The 25,889-nt window shown below is 47.5% G+C and overlaps 2 protein-coding genes across 3 annotated transcripts; one reads left to right on the top strand and one right to left on the bottom strand.

The window, feature by feature from the left end:
* The first annotated feature begins 237 nt into the window (after positions 1–237).
* GSTM3 (glutathione S-transferase mu 3) lies at positions 238–3,333 on the top strand. Its single transcript, XM_042953297.1, has 8 exons — positions 238–343; positions 739–814; positions 1,166–1,230; positions 1,934–2,015; positions 2,109–2,209; positions 2,534–2,629; positions 2,718–2,828; positions 3,135–3,333. Exons 1-8 carry the CDS (start codon positions 293–295, stop codon positions 3,231–3,233), a joined length of 681 nt encoding a protein of 226 aa, XP_042809231.1. The 5' UTR covers positions 238–292; the 3' UTR covers positions 3,234–3,333.
* LOC122228300 (glutathione S-transferase Mu 4-like) lies at positions 835–25,215 on the bottom strand. 2 transcript variants are annotated; one of them, XM_042953298.1, is made up of 9 exons: positions 25,119–25,215; positions 24,755–24,830; positions 24,246–24,310; positions 23,906–23,972; positions 23,704–23,804; positions 22,799–22,894; positions 22,604–22,714; positions 20,456–20,541; positions 835–959 (listed from the first exon to the last, which is right to left on the bottom strand). In XM_042953298.1, exons 1-9 carry the CDS (start codon positions 25,146–25,148, stop codon positions 902–904), a joined length of 690 nt encoding a protein of 229 aa, XP_042809232.1. In that variant the 5' UTR covers positions 25,149–25,215; the 3' UTR covers positions 835–901. The 2 variants fall into 2 exon arrangements, with proteins under 2 accessions (XP_042809232.1, XP_042809233.1); XM_042953299.1 differs by lacking the exons at positions 835–959; positions 22,604–22,714 and having other exon boundaries at positions 19,508–20,541.
* Between the last annotated feature and the right edge of the window lie 674 nt (positions 25,216–25,889).

Raw genomic sequence — 25,889 nt, 5'->3', positions numbered from 1 at the left:
GTTGCTCCTCCAGCCCTGACCGGCACTATTAGCCAAGTGAGAGCAACTCCACCGCGGGGGAGCGCAGAGCCCCAAACCCAACAGCCACCTCTGCTGCCCAGCCTCCAAACCCAGAAAGTGTAGAGGGTGCACGGCGCGCGCGCGGCTTGCGGACACTCGCTGGGGGGGGAAGGGCGACGGGTGGGGGCGGAGCCAGAGCGCTCGCGTTGGCTCCGCCTACTTACGTGGGCTATAAAGCCCCGTGCGTTCGCAGTTTACCGCCAGTCCGCGAAGGCACGCGGGAAACCTCATCATGTCGTTGTCCGAGTCGACCATGGTTCTGGGTTACTGGGATATTCGCGGGGTGAGTGCGGTCTCGACCGCAGAGCCACTAGGTCAGGGAGACGGTCGTGGAGGCGGCCGGGGCTCAGGGTCAGAGGCCTCTGAGAAAAGGGGTCTACTCAGGACCCCCGCGTCTCTCTCCACGGAGCAGCCTGCCCCAGCCGAGCTCCAGGACCACGGGGGCCGACCCCATCCCGCCTCTGGGATCGCGGGCCCCGGAGAGGGCTGAGGATACCAAGCTGCCTTGGCCCATCTCGGGGCGGGCGGGTGGGGGAGAAGGTGGTGGACGTGCCGCTTAACTACCGCCTGGGCAGGTTGCACGGCCTCCACAGCCTTGGAAGGGGCAGTTGGCGTGCGGGGGTTGTAGTCAAGTGGGCGCCGCGCAGGCGCTGACCGGGGAGGGGCTTTCTCCCTCAGCTGGCGCACGCCATCCGCATGCTCCTGGAGTTCACGGATACATCCTATGAGGAGAAACGGTACACGTGCGGGGAAGGTAATGCAGCTCCGGGTGTCCGTGCGCCCCAGCGCTAAGCCACTGGCCCTCCAGCTGTCCCTGTCTTCCTGTGTCCAGAGGGTGGCATCACAGCTGAGTCGGCTGGGACGTCTGCCCCAGTCCCCCGGGAGCGCCCCGCTGTGTCCTGGTGGGGAGAGATGGAAACATCCTTTATCTGGAGCTGGGGGTCCTCCTTCTGCCATGGTCCCGCTGCGTCTGAACAGAGACGTAAATAGTTAACCTTGAGGGCCTGGGAACGTGAGGTATTAGGATCAAGTTATTTCCTTAGACCTTCCCACACTCCTCAGGCAGGATGTTAAGGAGGTTGGGTTCCACTTCATTCTCTTACAGCTCCCGACTATGATAAAAGCCAGTGGCTGGACGTGAAATTCAAGCTCGACTTGGACTTTCCTAATGTAGGTGGCTTTAGGAGAAAGGGTGGCAGAAGGGAAGGCTGTCAAGTATATCCTTGCTTCTTTCCTCTCTGGTCTAGGGGGACCTAGAAAAGGGGCCCTTAACCGGCATACAATAAAAAGAATTCAAGGGTGCCTGAACTTGGATGGAGAAAAAAATTACATTTTCATTTCCACTGACCACTAACTAAAAGTTAACAATTCCTTCTTTTGTGAATATAGACAATAAGTGACATTGGTTATTAGCCATGGCCGTGACCTTGTCACTAGCAGAAATTGGGTATTTCCATATTCTATTACACATGTGGCAGATACTGTACCTAAATATTATTTGTAGGCATCATACTTTGAAATTATGATAGTTACACCTGCTTGTTATTTAATGCATTAATTACTATAATTTTGTTTCTTTAATGCCTTATAAATTGTGAAAATAAATATAATTTGCTTTATGCATTTAAAAATCTTATTCTGAGAAAGGGTCCATGAAATGCATATATACATACACACACAGAGAGAGATTAAGAATCCCGGCCTAGACTCAAGTGGGGACCCAACTGCTATTTTCTACTTCTTGGCTTCTTCCTCCTGACACAGCATCTTGTCTCTACTGTTCATGCCCTACAAGTCTCATCTTCCCCAGGAGAGAGAGGCAGGGAGGCAAGAGAGAGTTGGTTGTTCACCTGACGTGTCCTTTTCCTTGCAGCTGCCCTACCTCGTGGACGGTAAGAACAAGATCACCCAGAGCAATGCCATCTTGCGCTACATAGCTCGCAAGCACAATATGTGTGAGTGGGGTAGGGCTGGTGAGGGAGACCAGGCTGGTGGTTCTCCTGAAGGTGGACAATTCCAAGGGTGGTTTCTGGTCCTTTGGCCTACAGGTGGTGATACAGAAGAAGAAAAGATTCGAGTGGACATCATGGAGAACCAAATAATGGATTTCCGCATGCAGCTGGTTCGACTGTGCTACAGCTCCGACCTTGTGAGTTTCCTTAGCAGGCAGGCATCAAGGAAAAGGCCCATTTAGAAACCCAAGCATTAATTCTGTTCCATTCTGGTACTTCTGCTTTCCCACCAACCCAGTCTGTCAGAATGGGAAACAGAGCTCATTTATTGTGGGGGCGGGGGGGGGGTGGGGTTCATTTGTCATATAACTCTGGTGTTGGCCCCTCTTCCTTTCTGTCCTGCCATCCCTACTGAAGGCAGTAAAAGGAAGGCACCTGAAGAAGGGGGCCACTAAATGTCCATCACTGGCCTGTGCCCTGACTATTGACAACTATTCTCTCTCTCTTTCCCTCCCTTCCAGGAAACACTGAAGCCTCAGTACTTGGAACAGCTACCTGGACAACTGAAACAATTCTCCTTGTTCCTGGGGAAATTCTCATGGTTTGCAGGGGAAAAGGTAGGAAGAAAGGAAAGGGAGAAGATGCCTTTCTATCTCCCCAGTGTTAATGAACTCTCCAGAACTGACCATCTTATTGTTTCTCTAGCTCACTTTTGTGGATTTCCTCACCTATGATGTCTTGGATCAGAACCGTATGTTTGAGCCCAAGTGCCTGGATGAATTTCCAAACTTGAAGGCTTTCATGTGCCGTTTTGAGGTGATGCTCCCTGTACCTTTCCCTTACAAAAACACTCACAAGCTCCCCTGGTCCCCACGGCACCCCACTGTCATAGATTCTTAACACCAGCGTTTGCATAAAGGGATCAATGGTTGGACACTTCTAAACCTTCCAAGTCTTGGGAAGGGCCTGGCTTCTACACCCTAAAGGCACTGTCTACATGAAATGGCAGCCAGGGAAGGGAAGGATGGTGTGGGGCAGGCAGTGTGTGAATGTCACTGTTCTGGAATGGGTCTGTTGGACTGGATTAGAGTCTTTATCAGGTTTGGCATGCTTTTCCTTCAGGCTTTGGAGAAGATCGCTAACTACATACAGTCTGACTGCGTCATGAAGATGCCCATCAACAACAAGATGGCCCAATGGGGCAACAAGAGAATATGCTGAGCAGGAGGCGAACTTGCACTGCTTGTTTTGTTTCATCCTGCCCCTCGGAGGCCTGTACTGTCTCTTCTCTGCTCTTTTCAATAAATAGCATTTAGGCTGATGGTGTCTAGCTGCATCTCTTGGGAGTAAAGGCCAGAGGGGAGTAAGGATATGTGGAGCATTTCCAAGATGTGAATCCAATCACTGCCATACTGACAACACCCTGTACCCCGACTGTGTTCAAAGCTACGGGTTCTTGCCCAAGCCTTGAGAGCAAGCACCAGAAACAAAGCTCAGATTGCACAGTTGTAGAGAACAGGTGTGTTAAATGGGACTGGAGTCCCTGTGAAGATGTGGTGTAGATACCAAGCGAAACTCTATGATGGTACCGTGGACTTCATGGAACTGGAGTTCAGAAGCAGACCCTTATATGTGGGAATGTAGTGTGATAAAGACAGAACTTCAAACTGGTGGGTTAACCAATAAATAGGATTGGGGCAATTACTTGCCAATTAGAAATAATAGAGGGGTGCCTGGGTTGCTCAGTCAGTTAAGCGTTTGACTCTTGATTTCAGCTCAGGTCATGATCTCGTGGGTCATGAGTTCAAGCACAACTCGGCTCTGTGCTGACATTGGGAAACCTGGTTAGGATTCTCTCTCTCTCTCTCTCTTTCTCTCTCTCTCTCCCTCTCCCTCTCCCTTTCTCTCTCTGCCCCTCCCCTGCACTCACTCACTCTCTCTCTCTCTCATAAATAAACATTAAAAAAAAAAAATAGAACCCTATCTCCCACCATTCCCTAAGACAAACTCCTATGACTACAACCTAAGGCTCAACACTAAACACCAAGCTGTAGAAGTATTGACGAAAATGTAAGAATATTTATGATCTTAGGATAGGTTTCTCTAAGACATTAAAAAAGCCATAAAAGGAAATATTTTCAAATTGAATATCAAATTCAAAAATTTTCTAAGAAAAAGCACAAATAGGCAAAAGTAAATGACAAGATGACAAGTGAGACAAAAAGTACCCAGTATAAAGACTATCTAAAGAACTGGAAATCATCAAGACTCTTTAAAAATGGACAAAAATCAGGGCACCTGCGTGGCTCAGCTGGTTAAGCATCTGCCTCTTGGTTTCGGCTGAGGTAATGATTTCATGGTTCTTGAGATCAAGTCCCGTGTCAGACTCGGCACTCAAAGCATGGAGCTGCTTGGGATTCTCTCTTTCTCTCCTTCTGCCCCTCCCCTGCTCGCTCTCTCTCTCTCTCTCTCTCTCTCAAAATAAACTGGGCAAAAATCTATGAACAAAGGATTTACAGAATAGAAATACTCATGGCCAAAAACAACCCCCAAAACCTGTTAAAAAGATGTTTATAATCCAAGAATTGCAAACGACGACAGTGAGAGACCATTTTTCCATCTACCAGATGAACAAAAATTAAGAAGTTTGTGAAGCGTTGGCAAGGCATTTCCTACTGGCGAAGTTGTAAAATAATATAGCTCCTTTAGAGGATGGTTCGTTCATCAGTATCTTCTAAAATTCAAATCATGTCCTGTAACCCAACAATTTCCATCCTGATACAAACTCACCCCTCACCTAAGGTATGTACTAAGATTGTGGTATTGTTTGTGATGACAAGCAAAGACCCTGTCAGTGCCCATCAGGAGTGTGGAATACCGTAAGGGAAGTAAAGAATGAGATTGAACTGTGTGAACAAACATGGAAAGATCCCCCAAGACACATTGTTGAATTTTTAAACTCAGGTTGCAGATGAACATGTATGGGACGATAGCTTTTATGTTTTGAAGAAGGAAACCATAAGGCAAGCACTTTCTACAGATACATTTACGTATGTGAATGCATAGGAAAGGTCTGGAATGACACACCGAGCGGCACTTACTTCAGGCAAATGGGAGAAAGGCCCAGGATGAAAGTTAAAGGGGATATTAGAGAGAGGCTAAACATTTCTTTTTTCTTTTTCTTTTTTTATTTTTTTGGTAAAGCCATAGTACATTGGGGACTGCCTGTACTGAAATGTACATTTTAAAAGGGTGAATTTCATGGCTCCCGAATTCTTGTTTTGTTTTACTGTGCTATATGGCTTTTTTTAATTTTTTTTAACTTTTATTTATTATTGAGAGAGAGAGACGGAGCATGAGCAGGGGAGGGACAAAAAGAGGGGGGAGATACAGAATCCAAAGCAGGCTCCAGGCTCTGAACCGTCAGCACAGAGCCCGACACGGGGCTCGAACTCACAAACCGGGAGATCATGACCTGAGCCAAAGTCGGATGCTTAACCAACTGAGCCACACAGGTGCCCCATGCTGTGCTATATGTTTTTTTTTAATTGATGTACAATTAATATACAATGTTATATTAGTTTCAGGTGGACAACATAGTGATTCAACAATTCCATACATTACTCAGTGCTCATCATAAGTACAGTCACCATCTGTCACCATACAATGTTATTAAAATATTGACTGTACTTTTAATCTCCATGACTTACTTATTTTATAACTGGAAGTACCTACCTCCTAATTTCATTTGCCATTCCCCCACCCACCTTCCTTCTGGCAACCACCAGTTTGTTCTCTGTATTTAAGTTTGTTTTAGGGGTTATTTCTTTCTTCATTTGTTTTGGTTTTTAGACTGCACATATACGTAAAATCTTTCTGTCTGGCTTATTTCACTTACATAATACCCTCTGGGTCCATCCATGTTGTCACAAGTGGCAAAAATCTCATTCTTTTTTATGACCGAGTAATATTCCGTGTGTGTGTGTGTGTGTGTGTGTGTGTGTGTGCCACTTCTTTACCCATTCATCAACCTATGGACACTTAGGCTGCTTCCACATTTGACTATTGTAAATAATGCTGCTATAAACATAGGGATGTATATATCTTTTCAAATTAGTGTTTTTGTTTTCTTCTAGTGAATACTCAGTACTACAATTACTGGATCATTTGGCATTTCTATTTTTAATTCCTTGAGGAGCCTCTATACTGGTTTCCACAGTGGCTGTACCAGTTTGCATTCCCACCAACAGTCCACAAGGATCCCCTTTTCTCCACATCCTCATCAACGCTTGTTATTTCTTATGTTTTTGTTTCTAGCCATTCTGACTGATACGAGGCATTTCCCTGATGATGAGTGATGTCGAGTGCCTTTTCATGTGCTGGCCATCTGTATATCTATTTTCTCCTTTATTTTTCTTTAATTTTTGTAATGTTTATTTATTTTTGACAGCAAGAGAGAGCATGAGCAGGGGAGGGGCAGATTGGCAGACACAGAATCCGAAGCAGACTCCAGGCTCTGAACTGACAGCACAGAGCCCGATGTGGGGCTCAAACTCACGAACCGTGAGATCATGACCTGAGCTGAAGTCGGTTGCTTAACCAATGGAGCCACTCAGGTGCCCTGTCTATTTTCTCTTTTAACTAGAAGAATGCATTCATGTATTGTGTAATAGAAGCTAGTTTTGAGAAAAGAAAACAAACTGAAGGGAAACGAACTCCTGTGGAAATTAGTTTGGCACTCTCCATTTGCAGAGCAAAGTCTTTGAGTCATTTCCAGCCTTCGATGGTGACCTGAAGGCCAGATTACTGTCCCCTGTGGACTAGGATCTCTCTAGGGAGGGAAGGACAGAGGGCATGAACAGCCTGGTGATGCCAGGAGGGCTGCCTCAGGAGGGATTAGCACAGACACATGGTATTAAGCAGATGATTCAACTGCCAACTTTTGCCACCCTGGGTAGCAGTACTTAGATATCTGGGGCAATATCTTAGGTGTGGGGAGCCATTGGCCAGAAGAGGTACAAACCTGGAGTTTCCCTGCAACCTGGTAACTATTGCCGTGAACTTCCATAGTGTGAGTGAGTGAGTGAAGTGTGTCCAAAGGGAAGGGAAGGCTTAGTGGATTTAGGGAAGGCCAGAGGAGTTGAGAGTGCTATAACTAGACAGAGAATATGACCAGAAATCAGAAAGGGAATGTATTATTTATTGTTATGTAACAATGTTACCACCAATTTAGCAGCTGAAACAACACACGCTATTGGACAGTTTCTGTGGGGTAGGAGCCTGGGATTATCTCAACAGGGTCCTCTGCTTCAGGGGCTCATCTGAAAGCTGCAGTCAGCATGTCAGCCAGGCTATGACCTCATCTCAAGGCTCAAGTGGAGAAGGATCTGCTTCTGAGACACATGATTGCTGATAGAATTTAGTTCTTATGACCTGTTGGACACAGAGAGGGATTTACATCCTTGCTGGCTGTCAGCTGGAGACTACTCTTGGCTCCTTGGAAAGGGGGCTCCTTGCTTCATCAAAACAAGTAAGGGGGACGGTCTCCCAGAATGATGGATACGCCAGCCCTATGTAATGCAATCATGGAAACAGCGTCCCATCACCTTTGGTGTCTTCTATTAGAGGCAAATCACTGGTTGCATCCACACTCAAGGGGAAAGGATTTCACAAGGGCATGAGTACCAGAAGGTGGGATTATGGGAGACCATCTGTTCACCACAGAGAAAGCAAAACAAACAAACAAAAAACAAGATAATGGCCTCGTAGTCCTCTGAGAGAAGACTCCTGGGAAAGACAGGTGACAAAAGAGAGTGACAAAGCAATTAGAAGGGGGAGGTTTTGGGGCACCTGGGTGGCTCAGTTGGTTAAGTGTCTGACTTCTGCTCAGGTCATGATCTCATGGTTCGTGGGTTTGAGCCCAGTGTTGGGCTCTGCATTGACAGCGTAGAACCTGCATGGGATTCTCTCTCTCCCTCTCTCTGCCCTTCCCCCACTCACACTTTCTCTCTCCTTCTCTCTCTCTAAATAAATAAGTAAACTTAAAAAAAAAAAAAAGCATAGGTCTGTAAGTGAAACATATTTCATATGAAGTCCAGAGAGATAATGGACAAATCACGTGTTCCAACTTTTTCTAGTTATCATGTTTGTTAGTGAAAATCCGCTGAACGGTTCTGCAAAACGAATAATCTTACTGGCCCAGAGAGCAGGGAAGGCCACTGAGAGGAACAGATCCATTCTACAGGAGCTGTAGTTCCCTCAGGCTCCAACCCACCTCTAACACTGATTCTAACACAGGCCAAGAAGAGACTGTTGTCACAATGGGGGTTTCCAAGCCAGGAAGGGGTGTGATGCCCTATCATCCCAGAGGCAGAGGCAGTCCACACAAATGTTGAGAAATTAGTATATCAGTGATGGGGTTGTGCAAGTAACATCAATACGAGCTTTCCCACAAAAACAAAAACTTGTGAGAGGTGCTTTAAATTTGGTGGAGCAGTTCTCCAAAAAGTATTCAGGAAACTCATTCATATTCATTGTCGAAAGCTGAGCATCTAGATGAAGGCATTTCCAGTTCAGAAAGAAATAGCTTATGTGATTAAAGAAAAACGAATCATAGAGTTATTTCATTGATGGGGTGAGTGCACTGGGGGACACTGATGTGTGCGAATATGGATCCGCCTTGAAAGCCAGCTTGAGGGCTGTGAGAACGTCTGGACTTTACACAGAAACTGCACATTCCTGGGGCACCTGGGTGGCTCAGCCGGATAGGCGTCTGACTCTTGATATCCGCTCAGGTCATGATCTCACAGTTCATGAGCTCCAGCCCCATGCCAGGCTCTGCGCTGACAGCATGGAGCCTGGTGGGATTCTCTCTCTCTCTCTGTCTCTCTCTCTCTCTCTCTCTCTGCCCCTCCCTTGCTCGTGCTCTTTCTCTCAAAATAACTAAATAAGTATTTTCCTAACTTGCACATTCCTCATCCTTCTTCTGCAGGACTAGGTGAAGCAATGAGCCACACCACCAAAAGGGACTTAGGGAGTTCAGACGGATGGTAGGGAAGACAGAAGGAATTGGCATTTAGCCCGTGATTTCTCTAATATGCAGATGTGCTCCTGTCTCTCCCCTGCTCTCATTATCCTTCATAATCTGACCTCCACCTCCTTTCCAGCTACATCTCTGGGCCTGGGCCTGCCCCTCCCCCCTGCCCTGGAACACACTGGGTTCCAGCCTTTCTGAATTCCCTAAGGAGAGGCACAGCCTCTGGAGTCTGGAGGCTGCTTAGGTGGAAATCCTGGCTCTGCAAGGTAAACTCTGGCCTCCTGTGCCTCCGTGCCTTCTCCCATAAATGAACCCTCCCTCCCTGGGTTGTTAGGAGAATGAAGCCAATATTTCTAGAGTGCTCTGAACAGACCAATGTTATGCAGACAAATACGAATTATCCAAAAGTACCATGTTCTCTTTTATCTTCATGCTTTTGCACTGGCTGTTCCCTCTGCCTGGAATGCTTGTGCTCCAGCCCCGTCGGTCTGCCCGATGCCTATTCATCTTCTAAGGTAAACCTAGAAGTCACCACCTCTGGAAGGCCACAACTGATAGATAAATCCCATGGAAATGGTTAGTGATGGTCACCTAAGATTTCTGACTGCTTTCCTTTCGGGAAAGCTTCACTACCCTCTTGCACTTAAGCGTAGCCTTGTGACATGCTTTGGCCAATTAAATGCAAGACGTTACACACATTCTCCAGGCAGGAGCTTTAAGAGTCAGTGTATGAGTTGCACATCCACCTCCTACCTCTGTGCTGCCTCTGTGAGCAGGTGCCGAGCTGAAGTCTCCATCAGTCGGACAGACGACGAAAAGCAGGGCCCCTGCAGGCCACATCGGGCATGAAGCATGAGTAAGAAATAAACGTATGTTAAACCACTGAGATTTGGTTTAGGACTGTCACTCCTCCACCTCCCCCAGGCAAATTTAAATGCCCTTCTTAAAATCTGTTCCCTTAGGGGGCGCCTGGGTGGCTCAGTCAGTTAAGCGGCCGACTTCGGCTCAGGTCATGATCTCGCGGTCCGTGAGTTCGAGCCCCGCGTCGGGCTCTGTGCTGACAGCTCAGAGCCTGGAGCCTGTTTCAGATTCTGTGTCTCCCTCTCTCTGACCCTCCCCCGTTCATGCTCTGTCTCTCTCTGTCTCAAAAAATGAATAAACGTTAAAAAAAAAAAAATTAAAAAAAAAAAAAAAATCTGTTCCCTTAGAATTCAATGTTTTCCTCAGTGAACTTACCACACTGAACTCTAATTGCTTGCGTAAGTGTCTGTCTCTGCCACTAAATTATAAATTGCCTGAGAGCCGGGACTGTGTCTTAAGCAAATTTTTATAGTTAGTGCTTGTATAGAGCCCAACACAAAGCAGGCATTCACAATGCATTGATCCAACTTTGTTCTAATGAAAATTGGAAGGAGAAGAGGGGTTTGCTTCAAATAAGTGCTTAATACTCTCAAAAACTCTTCTCCAATCTCCTCTGTTCTGGAAAAATGGAACGTCCTATTCTTAAAACAGGTAGAGATGGTTCAGGTAAAAGTGCTTGAAGTCAGGCAGAAGTTCAGGTTCAGGGAGCTCTCAAGGACCAGCAAAGAACTCTAAGGATAGAGAGTGGGTTATATGATTTCGGAGTCCAGCTTGTTCCTTGTTGAGGCCAAAGTGGAAGGGAACATTTCCGAAAGCCAACAGGGATAGGCTCTCAGTGTCCTTTTGACATTTTCTTCTTCTTCTTGTTTTTTAATGTTTTATTTATTTTTTGATAGAGAGAGAGAGAGCACAAGCGGGGGAGAGGCAAAGAGAGAGGGGGACAGAGGGCTCTGCACTGACAGTAGCAAGCCCAAGTTCAAACTCACCAACCTCGAGATCATGACCTGAGCTGAGGTTGGATGCTCAACTGACTGAGCCACCCAGACGCTCCTCTTTTGGCATTTTGAATGGAAATAATTACAGGTGACTCACATGGCATTTAATTCAGAAGAAAAGATTAAATAGGCATGTGTATATTTGAATTTCAAGTGAATAGGTGCTGCCCTGTTGCCCCACATGGAGACAGAGGGCCAACGTAAGGTTATTAGCAAGGAGTGTTTTTGGTGGTGCAGAGGGATTGAATTAAAACAGACAGCATAATGTTCATGTTGTGTTAGAAGTCTGAAGGAAAAGTAGAATAGGTCTGTATTTTATCTTCCATGGTATAAAACGTGTTTCTAAACTGCATTGATAGATTTTTTTTACCTGTGACTAAAGCTCCATGTGCTTCCTTCCAAAATTACGTTTCAAATGCAAAGAGAACGAGAAGAAAGTAGAGAACGCAGGGTGGCAATGGGCCTTTTGGACAGAACTGTGCTTTATCAGGAGACTGTTGGAGCTACCTCACAAAGTAGAGTCTGTCGGGAAAAGCCAGATCTGATTAATTAGGAGTGTGACAATTAGCATTACAGGAAGGGTGGTTCTGGAATCCATAAGGATTGGCCCCTCTTGTTCTCTGCTTCCAGGTCTTGAGTCACAATGTAGCAGTCAGCCTTCTCTGTATATCCATTTTCAATAAAGGTTTCACTCATCATGTCACATGAGTTAGGAAAATGCAGGCTAATGAAGTGGGATGACAGCGAACCTGAAAGTGTGGTCAGCGGAGGGATGGAAACAAGAGCCAATCCAGGGAGTGCCCTTGAGGTTGCTGAGATCCAAGTAAAAAAGCCTTATTATGCAACATCTCTTTGAAATCCTCGAACAAAGAAGGGCATCCTATGAGTATTAAATTAATGCGAGATGTAAATAAATGCAAACAAATGCAAATGTAAATACATGCAAAACAGCTTATCTGCACTTATTCTGAGTACAGACTGTTTTCTACGACCTTATAGAGCTCACCTAATTTTCTCTTTTTCCTACCTCCCATTCCCTTACTATTTTATATAGGGTGGATTGGGGGTCATTGACATTACACTTTAGGAAGTCATTTTCAAAATACCAATCTGCACGCACCCAGGTGGCTCAGTCAGTTAAGCATCCGACTCTTGATTTGGGATCAGGTCATGATCTCAGGTCATAAGATCAAGCCTCATGTCAGGCTCTGCGCTGACAGCATGGAGCCTGCTTAGGATTCTCTCTCTCCTCTCTCTCTGTTCTTCCCCCGCTCATGCTCAAGCTCTCTCTCGCTCTCTCTCTCTCAAAATAAATAAATTAGCTTTAAAAAAAAAAAGTATAAATCACACATTTTTCAGAGATCTCCACCTTGGAACTGGATGCAGTCGTTGATGATACTTTGAGTTGTTCCCGTCTGGAGTAATAGAGGGTGAATGTGTTTTTGTTTGTATAAGGGATGCTTGCATTATGTTAGGCAGGAGCATTTTATGGTGGTGGCTATTGTTTGGAAATGCACACACGGAAAAGAATATGTTTACCTTAGGCATCTATCTTCTGCATCTTTGAAACATCCTTCCCATAGGTGGGGGATTTCTCACAGTTTAAGTCCCATCTCCCCACGATAGAGGACTGCTAGTTGACTCTTGAGACCCATCTCCCCAACTTCTGTTGTCACAGAGCAGTCCATTTCTGCTGGGCACATTACTTCCCGGGCAAAAGACATCATTTCCAATCTGATGAGATTCTAGCCAACGAAGTAGAAGTTGACGTGTTATACTTTACTTCCAGGAAGTTTCCTTATGAGGGAAAGAGCAACCCCCATTCCTCTCTCTTCCCCTTGCTCTTTGGAATGCAGATGTAGTGGGGCTCTAGCAGCCATTTGGGGCCATGAGGTGACACACAGAATGGATACCACATGCTGAGAATGATAGAGCATAAAGTTCAGCTAGGTCATTTAGGCTCCTGTGAAGCCAACACAACTGGTGTTTGACTGTCTATCTCCAGATCTTTTTTTCCATTGAAAATAAAAACCTGCCCTATTTAAGCCACTGTTATTATTTAGTTATATACAGCAGAACTTAATCTTCATTAGTCCAATTGCTTTTCCAGCCCTGCTTGTGGCTGAGGCACAGGCCTGTGACCCAGGCTCTGTTAAATATGCACAGTGGTACAGGACTTCAGTTCTGAAGAAGCAGGCCCTGAGAACTGATTTTCCAGTATGGGTAGGAGTGGAGGGATCAGGGTTTCAGAGACAGCAGTGGGGAGACCCTGGCGTCTGCTCCCACATGTCAGGGGTAGGAGCTCCAGTGTCTGAGCCCAGCAATGGCTGTGGGGCTTTCTCTAGAATGAACTTACATGTGGTTAGGCACACTTCCTGGCTACCCAGCTTCCAAGGCCAACTCACTGGCCCTCTCAGGGATCCAGTGAGCAATCTGATACCTCTAATAAATCATTTTCCTGTTCCAGCAACAAGGAACCCAAGGGATATGGCATTCTCCTTAGGTTTGTCAAAAATGGGGCACCTGGTTGGCTCAGTTGGTTGAGCGTCCAATTTCGGCTCAGGTCACGATATCCCGGGTCGTGAGTTCAAGCCCCACGTCGGGCTCTGTCCTGACAGCTCAGAGCCTGGAGCCTGCTTCTGATTCTGTGTCTCCCTCTCTCTCTCTGCCCTTACCCTGCTCATTCTCTCTCTCTCTCTCTCTTTCTCTCTCTCTCTCTTTCTGTTTCTCAAAAATAAATAAACATTAAAAAATTTAAATTCTTGATATCAAAAATAAAGATCTTGTGTTTCATACCTTAGTCTCTATCCTACCTGCTTTAAACCACTGGCTTAAACCCAAGGTTTTTCTTGGACTTGAATTTAACTTTTATCCTCACTTTTCTGGGTGTGGGACTGACTATAGTTGGCCAAAATCCATTGTTCTGTCAAAATATGGGTCTACCCTCATGACTAGGTATAGCCACACAACTGAATCTCGTGAACGAAATGTAAATGATTGTAATGCATGCAATTTCTCCCTCACTTGCACAATGGGAAGTTGCTTCCTTGGGTTTTCTCTATTTCCCTTCCCATATTCATGATACAGCTTCAGCTGAGGAGTGGATGCACCCTCGGGGATGGCCGAGCCACAAAATGGCTAGGTCTCTGAATAACTTCATGGAGCAGGGCTGCCTCAACAGCCTGGCCCATTGCCCCATGAAACATGAAATGAGAATAAACTTCCATGCTCTATAAGCTGCTGTCTTGGGGTCTCTATCAGCTATATCTTCCTCTGCTAATACAATGATAACCAAGGAATACTAACCAGGTGACTGTAATTAACAGCAACTGATTATAGATACTTGTGATGCCAAGCACCCATGTAGGCAGCCATGTGCTCAGAATGTCTTATTTTCCCATTCTAGAAGGGGAGGATACACACTGAATGGTGTATGAGCACCATCACAGGTGCCAAAGAATCCCAAGTCTTGGGATCTCTGCTAGATCCTAGCCACAATAAAATCATCTTTTTTGGTTGCCTCAGTCTGAAGTACCTACATTCAACTGTTTCTACCCCAGACTTTAAAATGTATTATTTGGGGGCACCTGGGAGGTTCGGGTAAGTGTCCAACTTCAGATCAGGTCATGATCTCATGGTTTGTGAGTTCGAACCCTGCGTCGGGCCCTGTGCTATCAGCGCGGAGCCTGCTTCGGATCCTCTGTCCCCATGTCTTTCTGCCCCTCCCTGTTCATGCTCTCTCTCTCTCTCAAAAATAAAATAAAAATAAAAATAAAATAAAATAAAATAAAATAAAATAAAGTCAACCTTAGTTCCTTAAAGCCCTTTCATCATGAGTCTATGTATGGCATTCCAGTCAAAGCCTTGGTAAAATAACCAACGTTTGCAATGGTGCCCTGTTACAAAGAAAATAGATTCTCATTGAACTTATATAAGTGATTATGATTGCCATGGAAGAAAGAATACTCAGAGACTTTTTGCATTTCAAAGGGTTCAGGTAGAGAGAAAAGTTAAATGTTTCAGTTTATTCACAAATGAATACTTTATCACATTTCGGTAGGTCATAGATCTCTTAAGAGAAAGTTTCCTCAATCTGGAAGAACGTTAGAGAACCAGCAATATTTCAAACAAGAATCACAAAAGCTAGACTCATTTCTTCTGAATTCATTTAGTCTCATGTTACTAATTCTTGTTCAGTTTAAATGCAGCTTTTAGTTAGTTCTGGAAATTCTTTCCCATTTCAGTTTTATGATATTAAAGATATCAAATACCTGTATTTGTCAAAAGCCCTTTTTAGCAATCTCCTTGAAGATGAAACACATTTTGTAAGAGAATAAGAACAATTATAAATACAAAAACCCAAAATGAACATTGTTAACGATGTGATGAGAGTTCATTATGATGCAGTTGACCAGGAAATTCAGTTACTTCTGTGACACAGAACACTTCAATAATCAGAATATCAAGTGACAACCTTATACCAGAACATAAGATACCAAATAAACAAGCCGAATTAGTCAAAAAGACGTCAGTTTAATTTTAAATCTCAGGGAAGTTTGTTAAAACCTCAGAAAGATTTAAGGCGCACGCCTAAATAGGATTATAGATAATCAAAGACCTGATAAAGGCAAAGACTAGAAACTGGTTTTTCCAGGCAGACAAAGAAAAAACAACTTTGTTTACATTTTCTTGCCAAGTACAAACCAAGAGTTCAAGAAACTTTGTCTTTTGAACAGAGAGAGAAGGAGAATTTCAATCTTATACCAGTGTACTTTTAAAATCCATTCATTTCAACCTTAGTCTGTCTTGGCCACACATAAAATTCCTTTCCAAAGATTTCCCTTCACAAACCTTCTACAACTTTCCTTTTCATTCATTTTTGTCCCAAGCCATTTCCCTCCAAACAACCAGTCTCATTTTAGGACAAAATTACTTTCCTTTACCTTCAACAAAAAATGTATTTCCATTCCTTATGTCCTTTTTAAGAGTTGCTTCCCTTATTTCCATCAGTCTTAATTACATTTAGCAGAATTTTGCATTCTTAGAAACCTTAGTCTCCAGTGAAAACTAAGTAGTAACTGGTCGTGAACTGTTATACCAGAATTCCTTAGATGGCAAATTCATGAATCAACCAAGCACAAAAGATGTTCACCAACAGACCCAAATATCCTTAATTTCTCTGCAATAAGAAGTCAAATGCAGATAAACCTTATGTTTGTAATCAATGCTTTGGCACTGTATCCTATTTGGAAAAGACCTAGAAGTCCAACGAATTCAATCCAATTTGTCATCCAAACAAAACTTTAAAGTTTCAGGTTACCAAAGACTTTGAAAGCTATCTTCACAATTACCCATGAAAACTTTGAGACAAAATTAACCATCATTTTAAGTTGTCTTTTTGCTAACAGATTGCAAGAGAAATAACACCAGCTTATTTGACCTTTAGTTAACCTTGGTAGAATAAAAATTTCATATTTAAGGCTGAAAACTCTAAAGGCATGTTTATCTTAATTACATCAACAAACTTAAGTCAAGTTAAAAACCAAATTATGTCACCTGGGTCCACTTAAAAATCAATCAGTTTGTTCCCCATTGGTAATTTTTACCTGGGGCTCCAGTGAGGCAATCTGAAGTGGGCAGTCCAAGGGGGGTGATTTTCACTCCTTGACAGGAATGGTAGGAGGAGAAGCCAATGGTGCCAGAGGCACCCAGGTTAGTACAGGAACCAGTTATACAGGCCATACCCAAGGTGGTATGGAAACAGGAGGAGGAGGGGGGGAGGCAGAAGAGACAAGGGTCTGCCAGAAGGCAGAGAAAGAAGGTTCCTGGTTCTAAACCTCATCACCTCAGACAGATGGGCAGACGACATGTTTTTATTTTTGTTTTTTTTCCACTAAAGTGGCAATACATAGTCCATGTCAGGCCAGAGAAGACAGGAAACTTCCCCAAAACAAAGTGTCCCCTTCGTTAGAGATGGCCTGTTTTCCCTCCAGCCACCTGGGTTCCATCAGGAGGAGGCCTATTTAGGTAATTATCATCCAATATATCAGGAGGGAGTTGACTGGCCTGGTTAGTGACCAAACATTTTCTGCAAGAGGCCCTTAGATTCAGGTCCTGATTTAGAGCCCCCAAGGCCTGGACCTAGGGTATCTCCATCCATTTGCCCTGCTTCCTACAGAAGAGATCTAACTGATAGATCCTACTGGGGTCATGCAGTGTTACAGCAGATTGGTCCTTTTCTAAATTTTGCAATCTGAATTGATTCCAGTGGGTTAAAAGGCATCCCAAGGGAGAGTCCTTGGGGACTGAAGAAGAAAGAAGGTCCATTACCAGAATGCCCCCAACTCCCAGGTGGCATCCCACGCAGGCTATGTCAGAGGTTCCCTGTGTCAAAAGCGTCGAACGAAAATCGCTGTTGCTCACCATCCCACTGTAAATGCCCCATAGGAGGGATGCTAGTGTCCCCTCGCTTCCCCATTGCATACTAGGCTACAGATGGGTGCCTGGTGAATGGACTGAAATACCATGCCACGTTGTGTCCAAGTCTTGCAGTGAAACCATGTTATTGCCTTGCCTTGAAGGTTATGCTATTTTTTAAGCCATGGAAAAGACTACAAATGTTTTACAAGGGACAATTATCCAATTCTGTAGCTTAAGTAGTTAGTAGGGAACACTGACAGAAAACAGTACAGACAGAAATCCATCACGGTCTAAGCAACATTCCAACCCATGCAGTCTCTACAGCCAACTTCTCTAGGAAACGGTCCCTGGTTGGGCTTTAATTCAGTTGGGCACTAGTTTCCTCGAGCTCCAAGTGGAAGTCCCGCTGCCAGAAGTAGCCAGACCAGAGATGTGGAGGGGATCACATTATACCGATGGGGAGGAAACCTCATATGGGAATCTTGAGATCAGCAGCAGTGTTAGCCACCTGGGTGGCTGTCTTTTGCCCAAGACAGACAACTTTGTATAAGGACAGGAATAAAGAGAGGGCATCAGGTTTCTTACTACCTTTCTGGTCATGGTACTAACCTCCAGCCAAAAGGCAGGCTTTCTCTTCCCCATAGCGTAGCGACAGGCTAGAGGATTACAGCCCGTGCAACGCACATGAAAGTGTTCCAATAAGACCATCCTCCTTGAAAAGCCCCTGGAATGAAAGTAAAGGGAGAAGAGAGGAAGTACTCACCAAGTTCGCACCGAGGCTCAGAGTCTAGATGGGAAGACTGAGTCCCTTCATGGTCACCAAATGATGTGGAAACGTGGGGGTTCAGAGCCGACAGCCAAGAAAGAATTCTTGAGACGTCTTTGGTACAAAAAGGGGGTTTTATTGAAGCACGGGGACAGGACCCGTGGGCAGAAAAAGCTGCATTGGGGTTGTGACGGATGACAGATTATATACCTTCAGGTTGGAAGGGGGTCAGGGATAGCATAAGTCTCTAAGGAATTTGGAAGCAAGGTTTCCAGGGCCTTGAGGGGCTAGCTGTTGTTAAGGTAAGGTTATTTACCATTGTCAATGACATAGCCTTGAGATAGTGATTTGATGTTGAGACCATCTGGACGGTACACAGGACTGAACCCAGTTAAGGTCTCTATATAAATTTTTAAGATTTGGCAGGTGGGTGTGGAGATCTACCCGCTTTGCGGCCACCCAAGACAAGCCTCATATGTAAGATCCCGTGCTCATGAAACCTGCCACCTACCAACCTGGAGTGACCAGCCTGTTTCTTCTGTCTCTCCCTGCCCTCCTAGTACAGGGGCCAGTCTCAGATTATACCTGGGAAGATCCCGAGGAGCTTGCAAACTAACATGCTACGATGACAAGGTAACTGTGACAGAGACCATATGGCACCCAAAGCCCCAAATATGTACCATCTAGCCCTTTACAGAAAACATTTGCCAACTCCTGTCCTAGAGCTACATCTATTTTACTCAGATTTAGTATTTTTATTTTCTCTACTGATCTTTTAACTTAGTGTCACTCCTAATTTCTGTTACTTCTTTCCTTTTTACTCTTATCCTTTCTTGTTCTATTGAGAGATGTCATGTGGACCAAGAGGCAAAGATGAAATAAAACAAAAGCATGTACTCAGGGTCTCAGAACTGTAATTCAGGGAGCACAGACTTGGGCAGCAACCCAAGTTCCCTTACGGAACAAAAGTCAAAGGTTTCAAAAGACGTTTATATTTGTTTACAAAGAATTGTGATTGGTGTTGGTGGCAGAAAACTAATGTTGGCTGAATATAGTTGGTTGCTAAGTCTATTACTGAGCAAAGTCTCTAACTGAAGAAAGTTGCAGGCATTTGGGCAGAGTCTGGAATCTTTGCAATTTGGCCCAGTTCAAAGTTTATGGTTTCATTAATGAGGATGTGCCTAAGGTCTATCTCCTTAATAGCCTCCTCACTGCATTTTAAACACCCCCCCCTTTAAAAAAAATTTTTTTTAATGTGTATTTATTATTGAGAGAGAGAGAGAGAGCATGAGCATGAGCATGAGCATGGGAAGGGCAGAGAAAGGGGGAGACACAGAATCTGAAGCAGACTCCAGGCTCTGAGCTGTCAGCACAGGGCCCGACGCAGGGCTCAAACTCAGGAACCGCGAGATCATGACCTGAGTCAAAGTCGGACACTTAAACTACTGAGCCACCCAGGTGCCCCCAAACCCCTTAACATAAGTGATTACATTTCATTTCACCTTTCACAGTTGTTAAAAACACAGAGGAAGGGTATCTAAAGCAGGGAAAACACCCAGGAAAGGGTGACAGAATGTAGTCAGCCAGGATCCCAGACTATCAGTGGACTGCCCAACCCCCAAGAGCCCCTGAACCACAACACAGAGTACTTACTACAAGCTCCCAAGAGGCATTCCATGAATGCTGAATGAAATAGGAACCCAGACACAGAAGAGCCTCTCTCTTTTTGTAGAGACCCCACGCAGAGGCACAGAAGTATATGAAGTAGAGATACAAATGAACAAGAATCCTTAGGACCCTACATGCCCCCTTTCTGGGCACCACACACACATCCCCGTTAACCAAGCCGGCCCAATGCACAACAGAAAATGGGACTCGCATATCACAAAACACAGCGGGGCCTGAATCAAACGGCCAGGAGTGAAGAAGACAAGATGTGTCAGGGCTGAGTAAGGCTTTACTGGGGATCAGGCTGGGCTGGGCAGGGACACCCTGGGGGAACCAGGAGTACACATCAGGCCATACTGGGCGTCAGGGCAGTGCCGGGGAGCTCGGGGCTGAGCACTACAGACCAGGAGCCAGTCAGGCTCCTGAAAGTAGAGCAACCACGGAGGGAAGAATGGTCTGGCTGGCTCTAGCACAGGGGCTGACATTGGTGGGGAAGGGAATGTGCCAAAGTAGAGAGCCGGTGTCAAAGGGCCTGGATGAAAACGGAACAGGGAGTGGGAAAAGGGGGGGCGCCAATAAGGTATTTCATGGGGACACAGGAACGTAACAAAGGACAAGGAAGCAAGAAAGCTGTTCGGGGAGACAGGGCAGCCACAGCTCTGGCTCTTCCCTCCCATCGCCTCCCGCGTAGGCCTACTTGTTGCTCCAAAAGGCGATCTTTAGAAACAGAGGGCCTGGGAGGAAGCGGCTGGACTTCATGTAGGCAGAGATCTTCTTCAGGCCCTGCGGGTGGAAAAAGAAGGTCCACCATCAGGATCTGCTGCCCCGCTGGGGCTCAAGCAGTCCTACTGAGGCACATCAAGTATGGCACCAGTCCTCGTGAGGTCCAGTGTCAAGACATAAAACAGTCTTCCTGTTAATCCACACCTGGCCTAACTTAAACTTCCAGCTACTTGTGACCACTGTGGCAAGTAAGAGATAGCACATCCGGAGACTCTACCCTGTGCTGGGGGCTGTACTTCCACCGGAGACGACGACACAGGTGTAGAACCTCCACCAACCACCCACACGAGAGGTCCTACTCTCTCCGTTCATCAGAAGGCAAGCTGACGGACACACAAAGGGCTCCAGGGCCTCTCAGGCTCCCAGGACGAGTAGGGGGGAAGGGCTCGAGTGCAGCTGCTCTCTTTCCGGGTCTGTGCTCTTTCTGCCACCCCCCTCCTCCCCACCCAACCCTCTCAGGAGGCCCTGTCCCTCTCTGTCTTACAAATACCCTCCTTTTGCCAAGGGAGGCTCCCGGCTTCCCAGGGTTTGCCACACAGGGAACCCCAGTACAAAGGGGGGATCAGAATGAGCCCGGGCAGCTGGCACCAGAGGCCAGACCTCACCCAGTGACTCAGCAAAACCTGCACGAAAGGGAGAGGCTAGGGAGCGTGACAGTCAGGCCAGGCCAGACCCTGATTACCCTCTCTGAAAGGAAAAAGTCCAACTGCTTGGCCTGGTACCAGAGCCCAATGTTATGGGCACCAACTACCTCCTCTCAGTTTCTGCTGCAGCCATTGGGCAGAGCACTCAGGGATGTCTGAGCACCGTCTTCCCAAGACACGGAGGGCCCGGTGAGTTCTAAAGGACTCAAACATCCTGGGACTGCCTGTACCGAGCAGGCCACACACGGCAGCCCACAGCTGTCTTTGTCCTTCCTGCCAGCCGGTCCCAGGAGCTCTGGCATAATCCCCAAGCCCAGTCACCAGGGCCCAGAACCAGCGCTGATACCAACCAGCTGAGAAAGCAGATCTCTCGATGGGGACTGGGACAGGGAAACAGACTGCGGGCTGAAAATCCTGCTGGATGAGTGCCCCAAATCACCACATTTCTCATAAAGCAGACTCTGTGCCCTCCAGCGAGTGGCAAAGGGTGACCGGTGACGTCAGATGAGGCCCAGGCTGTGCACCCCCAGCTTCCACTTGGTAGCACCCACACCACACGGCTGGGTGCTCCTGTGGTCCTCTGCCTGCACTGAGTCCCAGGACGCTGGCTGCGGGACCCTTGCTTCCCCACTGTGCCTGACACAGTGCCTCACACACAGCACAAGATCAGGTCAGCAAAGAGGACTTACAATGAATGGACCCTCCCATCTCTGACACAGAATCTTCGGTAATTGGAATGAGGAAGGAAAGGGACACACGGAGGTAAGGGAAGAAGAGTGCCCCACCACAGAAGACTCAAGATGAGCTCCTTCCGCAGGGGCCCCCGCTTATGTCCTCACCTCCCAGTACCAGCTACACACCTGGGGTCTCAGCGCAGCCCCACGCAGGGATCAGGTTGCAGCGAAGCTGCCCGGAGGCGCAGAGTAAATGTTGTCTGTGTCCTTCTCATGCAGTATCAGCCCTCCCCCGTCTCCACTCCACTAACGCCAGCGACACGCACACTCCTGAACATCGGCTGCATTCACGTGGTCCCGAGCGTGTGACCCGGACAAGTAAAGGTCCGGAAGCGTACCTTCTGGTGCAGGAAAGGGAGAGACACTCACTGCAGCCCATAGCAACCAGCCACTGCCTGGGAGCCCAGGACAGCCTGCACTGCCTCTGTGACCTTCAGCAAAATGCCTTCTTCTTTCTGCCTCGTTGCTCTAATCTGTAACGTGGAGGTGACAGCGCTGCCACCATGCAGGAGTGTCATAAAGATTAAATTTCCCACGATATAGGTAAGATGTGAGCACAGTCCGGCATAAAGCAAATCCTCCACACATCTAGCCATTCTTTCTTTTAGTTTAAGACTAGGAAAGGATCAGAGAAAAGACAGAAGACAAACGACAAATAACTAGTAGGGAGGATAGGGGAATCACCTCAAAGCGGGCCACGAACTCTTTCAGGTTGGGGAATGCGTCCAGAGACTTGGGCTCAAATATGCAGTGCAGGTCAAGGATGTCATAAGCCAGGAAATCCAAACAGGTGATCTAAGACGGGCAAAGAACAAATGAGCACCTAACTCTGAAGCTGGGAGAAATGACAACCCCCATCCCCCAAAGCATTCCCCTTACCTTCTCCCCTGCAAACCAAGGCCTCTTCCCCAGAAACTGTGAGTACAGCTTCATCTCGCCTGGGATGGACTCCAGATACGCAGGCTTCAGTCTCTCCTGAGGCACAGAGGAGCCATCACCACCCTCAGACACAGACTTTCTGGGCAGAGATGCAGAGCTCCCCTGAGTTGTGCATGACCCCCAGTGCCCCCACTGGAGCTGGGCCATTGTCCAGCCTATGAATTCTCCAATCTGTGTTCAGCAGACTCCTACTGGGCACCACCTCCCATCTGGGAGAGGCAGAGGGAAGGTAGAGAACAACACCTCACTGTCCCTGAATTTGTCACCACTCATCTTCAAATGCCACCGTCCCCCACCCCCACCCCCCACCCCCCCGCCCCCCGGTCTGACCCAGGAGTGCTGTGAGAGCCTGGCAGAGCTCTGGACTCAGGCATCAGGCAGAAGCAAAGAAGACACAACTGAAACAGCCTAGTGGAAAGATATTCTATAGTCTACCTTGTGGGTGATAGATAGGAGCAGCACTTGAGCAGTTTCTGGAAAGATGTAGAATTTGTGAGATTGAGAGAAAGAAGAGAGAGGTACAAAGCCCTGTGGCTGCCCCTGAGCTGCCTGCTGCACAAAGATGCTCAGACTTGGGGGTGTCAGGAGACAGTGTGAGCTAACAAGGCAAACACACTGTCTAGGTACTAAATTTCCAACTTGGGGACTGGACTCTATCTTAAGGTTAGCAAGAACCGAGTCAGAGTTTTCATCTAATGCACTGAGTTAAGAAGGCCACTTTGACGACAGTATAGGGACTGGCTTGGGGATCAGAAGCTCCACGGGGCTCAAATGTCAAGTAGAGGGATCGCAAAAGTCCTGTCAAAATCCGGCCCAGCCCAGCCTGGTCCAGGGAAGGGACTCACAAAGTCAGGGCTGTAGCAGACCCTGGTGAGCTGATTAGAGGCATCCATAGCTTGGTTCTCCAAAATATCCAGATGTATCATCTCCTCTTCTGTCTCCCCACCTTCAGTCCACACAAAGGAGACTCACTGTCACCATTTCACCCCAGGCAAGCCCAGGGGCATGGCCACCTCTTCCCCGCATCCCGTCCCCAGCCCCACTCACACAGGTTGTGTTTGCGGGCAATGTAGCAAAGGATGATCTTGTGAGCCCCATCAATTAAGTAGGGTAGCTACAAGGGCAATTGGGGCAGGTGGGTAGGCCACGGGCCCCCTGCACCCCCTCCCTTGAACAAGGGCACTCTCAGTGCCTGGCTCATGGTAGGCACTAAATCAGCATACTGCAAATGATTGACCAGGCTGGTGCCTAGAGCATGGCAGAGAACCGGGAAGCTGAGAGCCTGAGAAGAAGGCAGCAAATCCTGAAACCTCTGAGCTGGGAAAGCAGATGGCGGAGACCCCCACTTCCTCACTTGTCCCCACATCACTCTCACCCCTGTACCTACATTGGGAAAGTCCAGGCCCAGCTTGAATTTTTCATCTAGCCACTGGCTTCTGTCATAGTCTGGAGCTGTGGTGGAGAACAGGGAGTGAAACAGACTCCCCAGACCCCACCTCCTTTGGTGACTGGGGGGTGGGGTGGAGATGAGGAGTCAGTGGCAAAGCCCCCCAAACAGGTGGATCTGGAATCTGGACCACTAAGTCTCACATTCCATGTTTGGGGACAAAGAACGCTTATAAGACTCTGGAACCCACAGCAGTATCTTACAAAACACTTAGGTAAGTCCTAAGGGGAATCCACCCGATTACTGATTCAGGGGCTCCAGCACCCTCCTCTTCTGTCCTGCCTTGGAAGGCCAAGCTGCTACACAGCCCAGAGGAATTAGGGAAGGGCAGGCCCTGCTCCAGCTGGGGCGAGTGGCAGGGGTGAGCAGCACATGGCCAGGGCATGGGGGGCTTGGTCACTAGTCAGGAGGAGCCGGCCACAAGTCAGAACTCGAGGGGATGCCATTACCATCGCCCATTGTGTACTTCTTTCCCTCATAGTGTGAGTCTGTGTAGGCCAGGAACAGGCGGATGGCGTGAGCCCACTGGGAGGGAAACCCGAGGAAGACATCAAAGAAGTCCTGACATCCTGCTTTTCTCTGCTGCAGATAATCTCATTCAGCTCCCAGAGCTGCCACCCGCACGCGACACACACACACACACACACACAGACGGACTCAGACACACGCCCACTTGAGAAGGACGGGTAATGGCTCAACTGCAGCCGGCCAGGAGTTGGAACCTTCTGGGAGTATTAGCAGCTGGCCCCATTTGCTGCCCTCGCGCCCCTCCTCTCCCCACCCCCACCCCCAGCCCGGTGCCCCCTCGCTCACCCCACGGATGTCCCAGTAACCTAAGATCATGGTGGCTGTCAGCGTTTCGTGGTCTTAGGGTAAGGCCCAAGCCGGACTGAGCTAGAAGTTGACCGGCGTGCATGCGGGGCCGGGGCGGGGCCTGACTGCGCCCCTAGGCCCGGCCTGTGCTCCGCCCCACCCCCTTCTACCTCCTTCCGCTCCCAAAGGAGGCGACAGCGACCGGAGGCCAGGCCGGCTGCAGGAGGACCTAGTGCGTCGTCCTGCAGTCGCCGGGGTGCAGTAGCCTCGTCCGAGGCTGAAGGCCACCGGCCTAGGGCGCCCCGGTTCCCCACAGCCCCGCGGCTCCCGGCCCCATCCAGAGCTCTGTCTCTAGTTCTGGGAGCTGGCAGGGCACCCGGAGACTAGTCCGGATCGCAGAGCTCACTCCTCTTCCTCTTTCCCGGTAGGCATCGCTTGGCTTCGGCCCTCGGCTGCTCTGGGATCCTCTGTCTAGTTAAGGCCAAAGAGCGGTATCCCTCATCCGGAGTTTGCTACAGCAGCACCTGTCCCGGGAGGCCCAGGAGGCCCAGGATTCGGGCCTGTCTGAAAACTTCTCCCTGGACATGTCTTGGAGGACAGACTATCAGTGATGGAACTACCACCCAGGACAAGGGGCAAAGAATAGGAAATGTGGTCTCAGGGTTTCCCAAGGGCCCATCCCTTCAGTCACGTGGCTGGGACTCAGGCTCAAGTGGAAATGAATCAATTACCCTTATGTCTGAAGTTGTGAATCTGAATCCAGAACCAGTC

This window comes from Panthera leo, chromosome C1, assembly GCF_018350215.1.
Source record: "Panthera leo isolate Ple1 chromosome C1, P.leo_Ple1_pat1.1, whole genome shotgun sequence".
NCBI classification, from domain to species: domain Eukaryota; kingdom Metazoa; phylum Chordata; class Mammalia; order Carnivora; family Felidae; genus Panthera; species Panthera leo.
The sequence above is the reverse complement of the archived record's forward strand: the minus strand, read 5'-3'. Positions and strand labels throughout refer to the sequence as shown.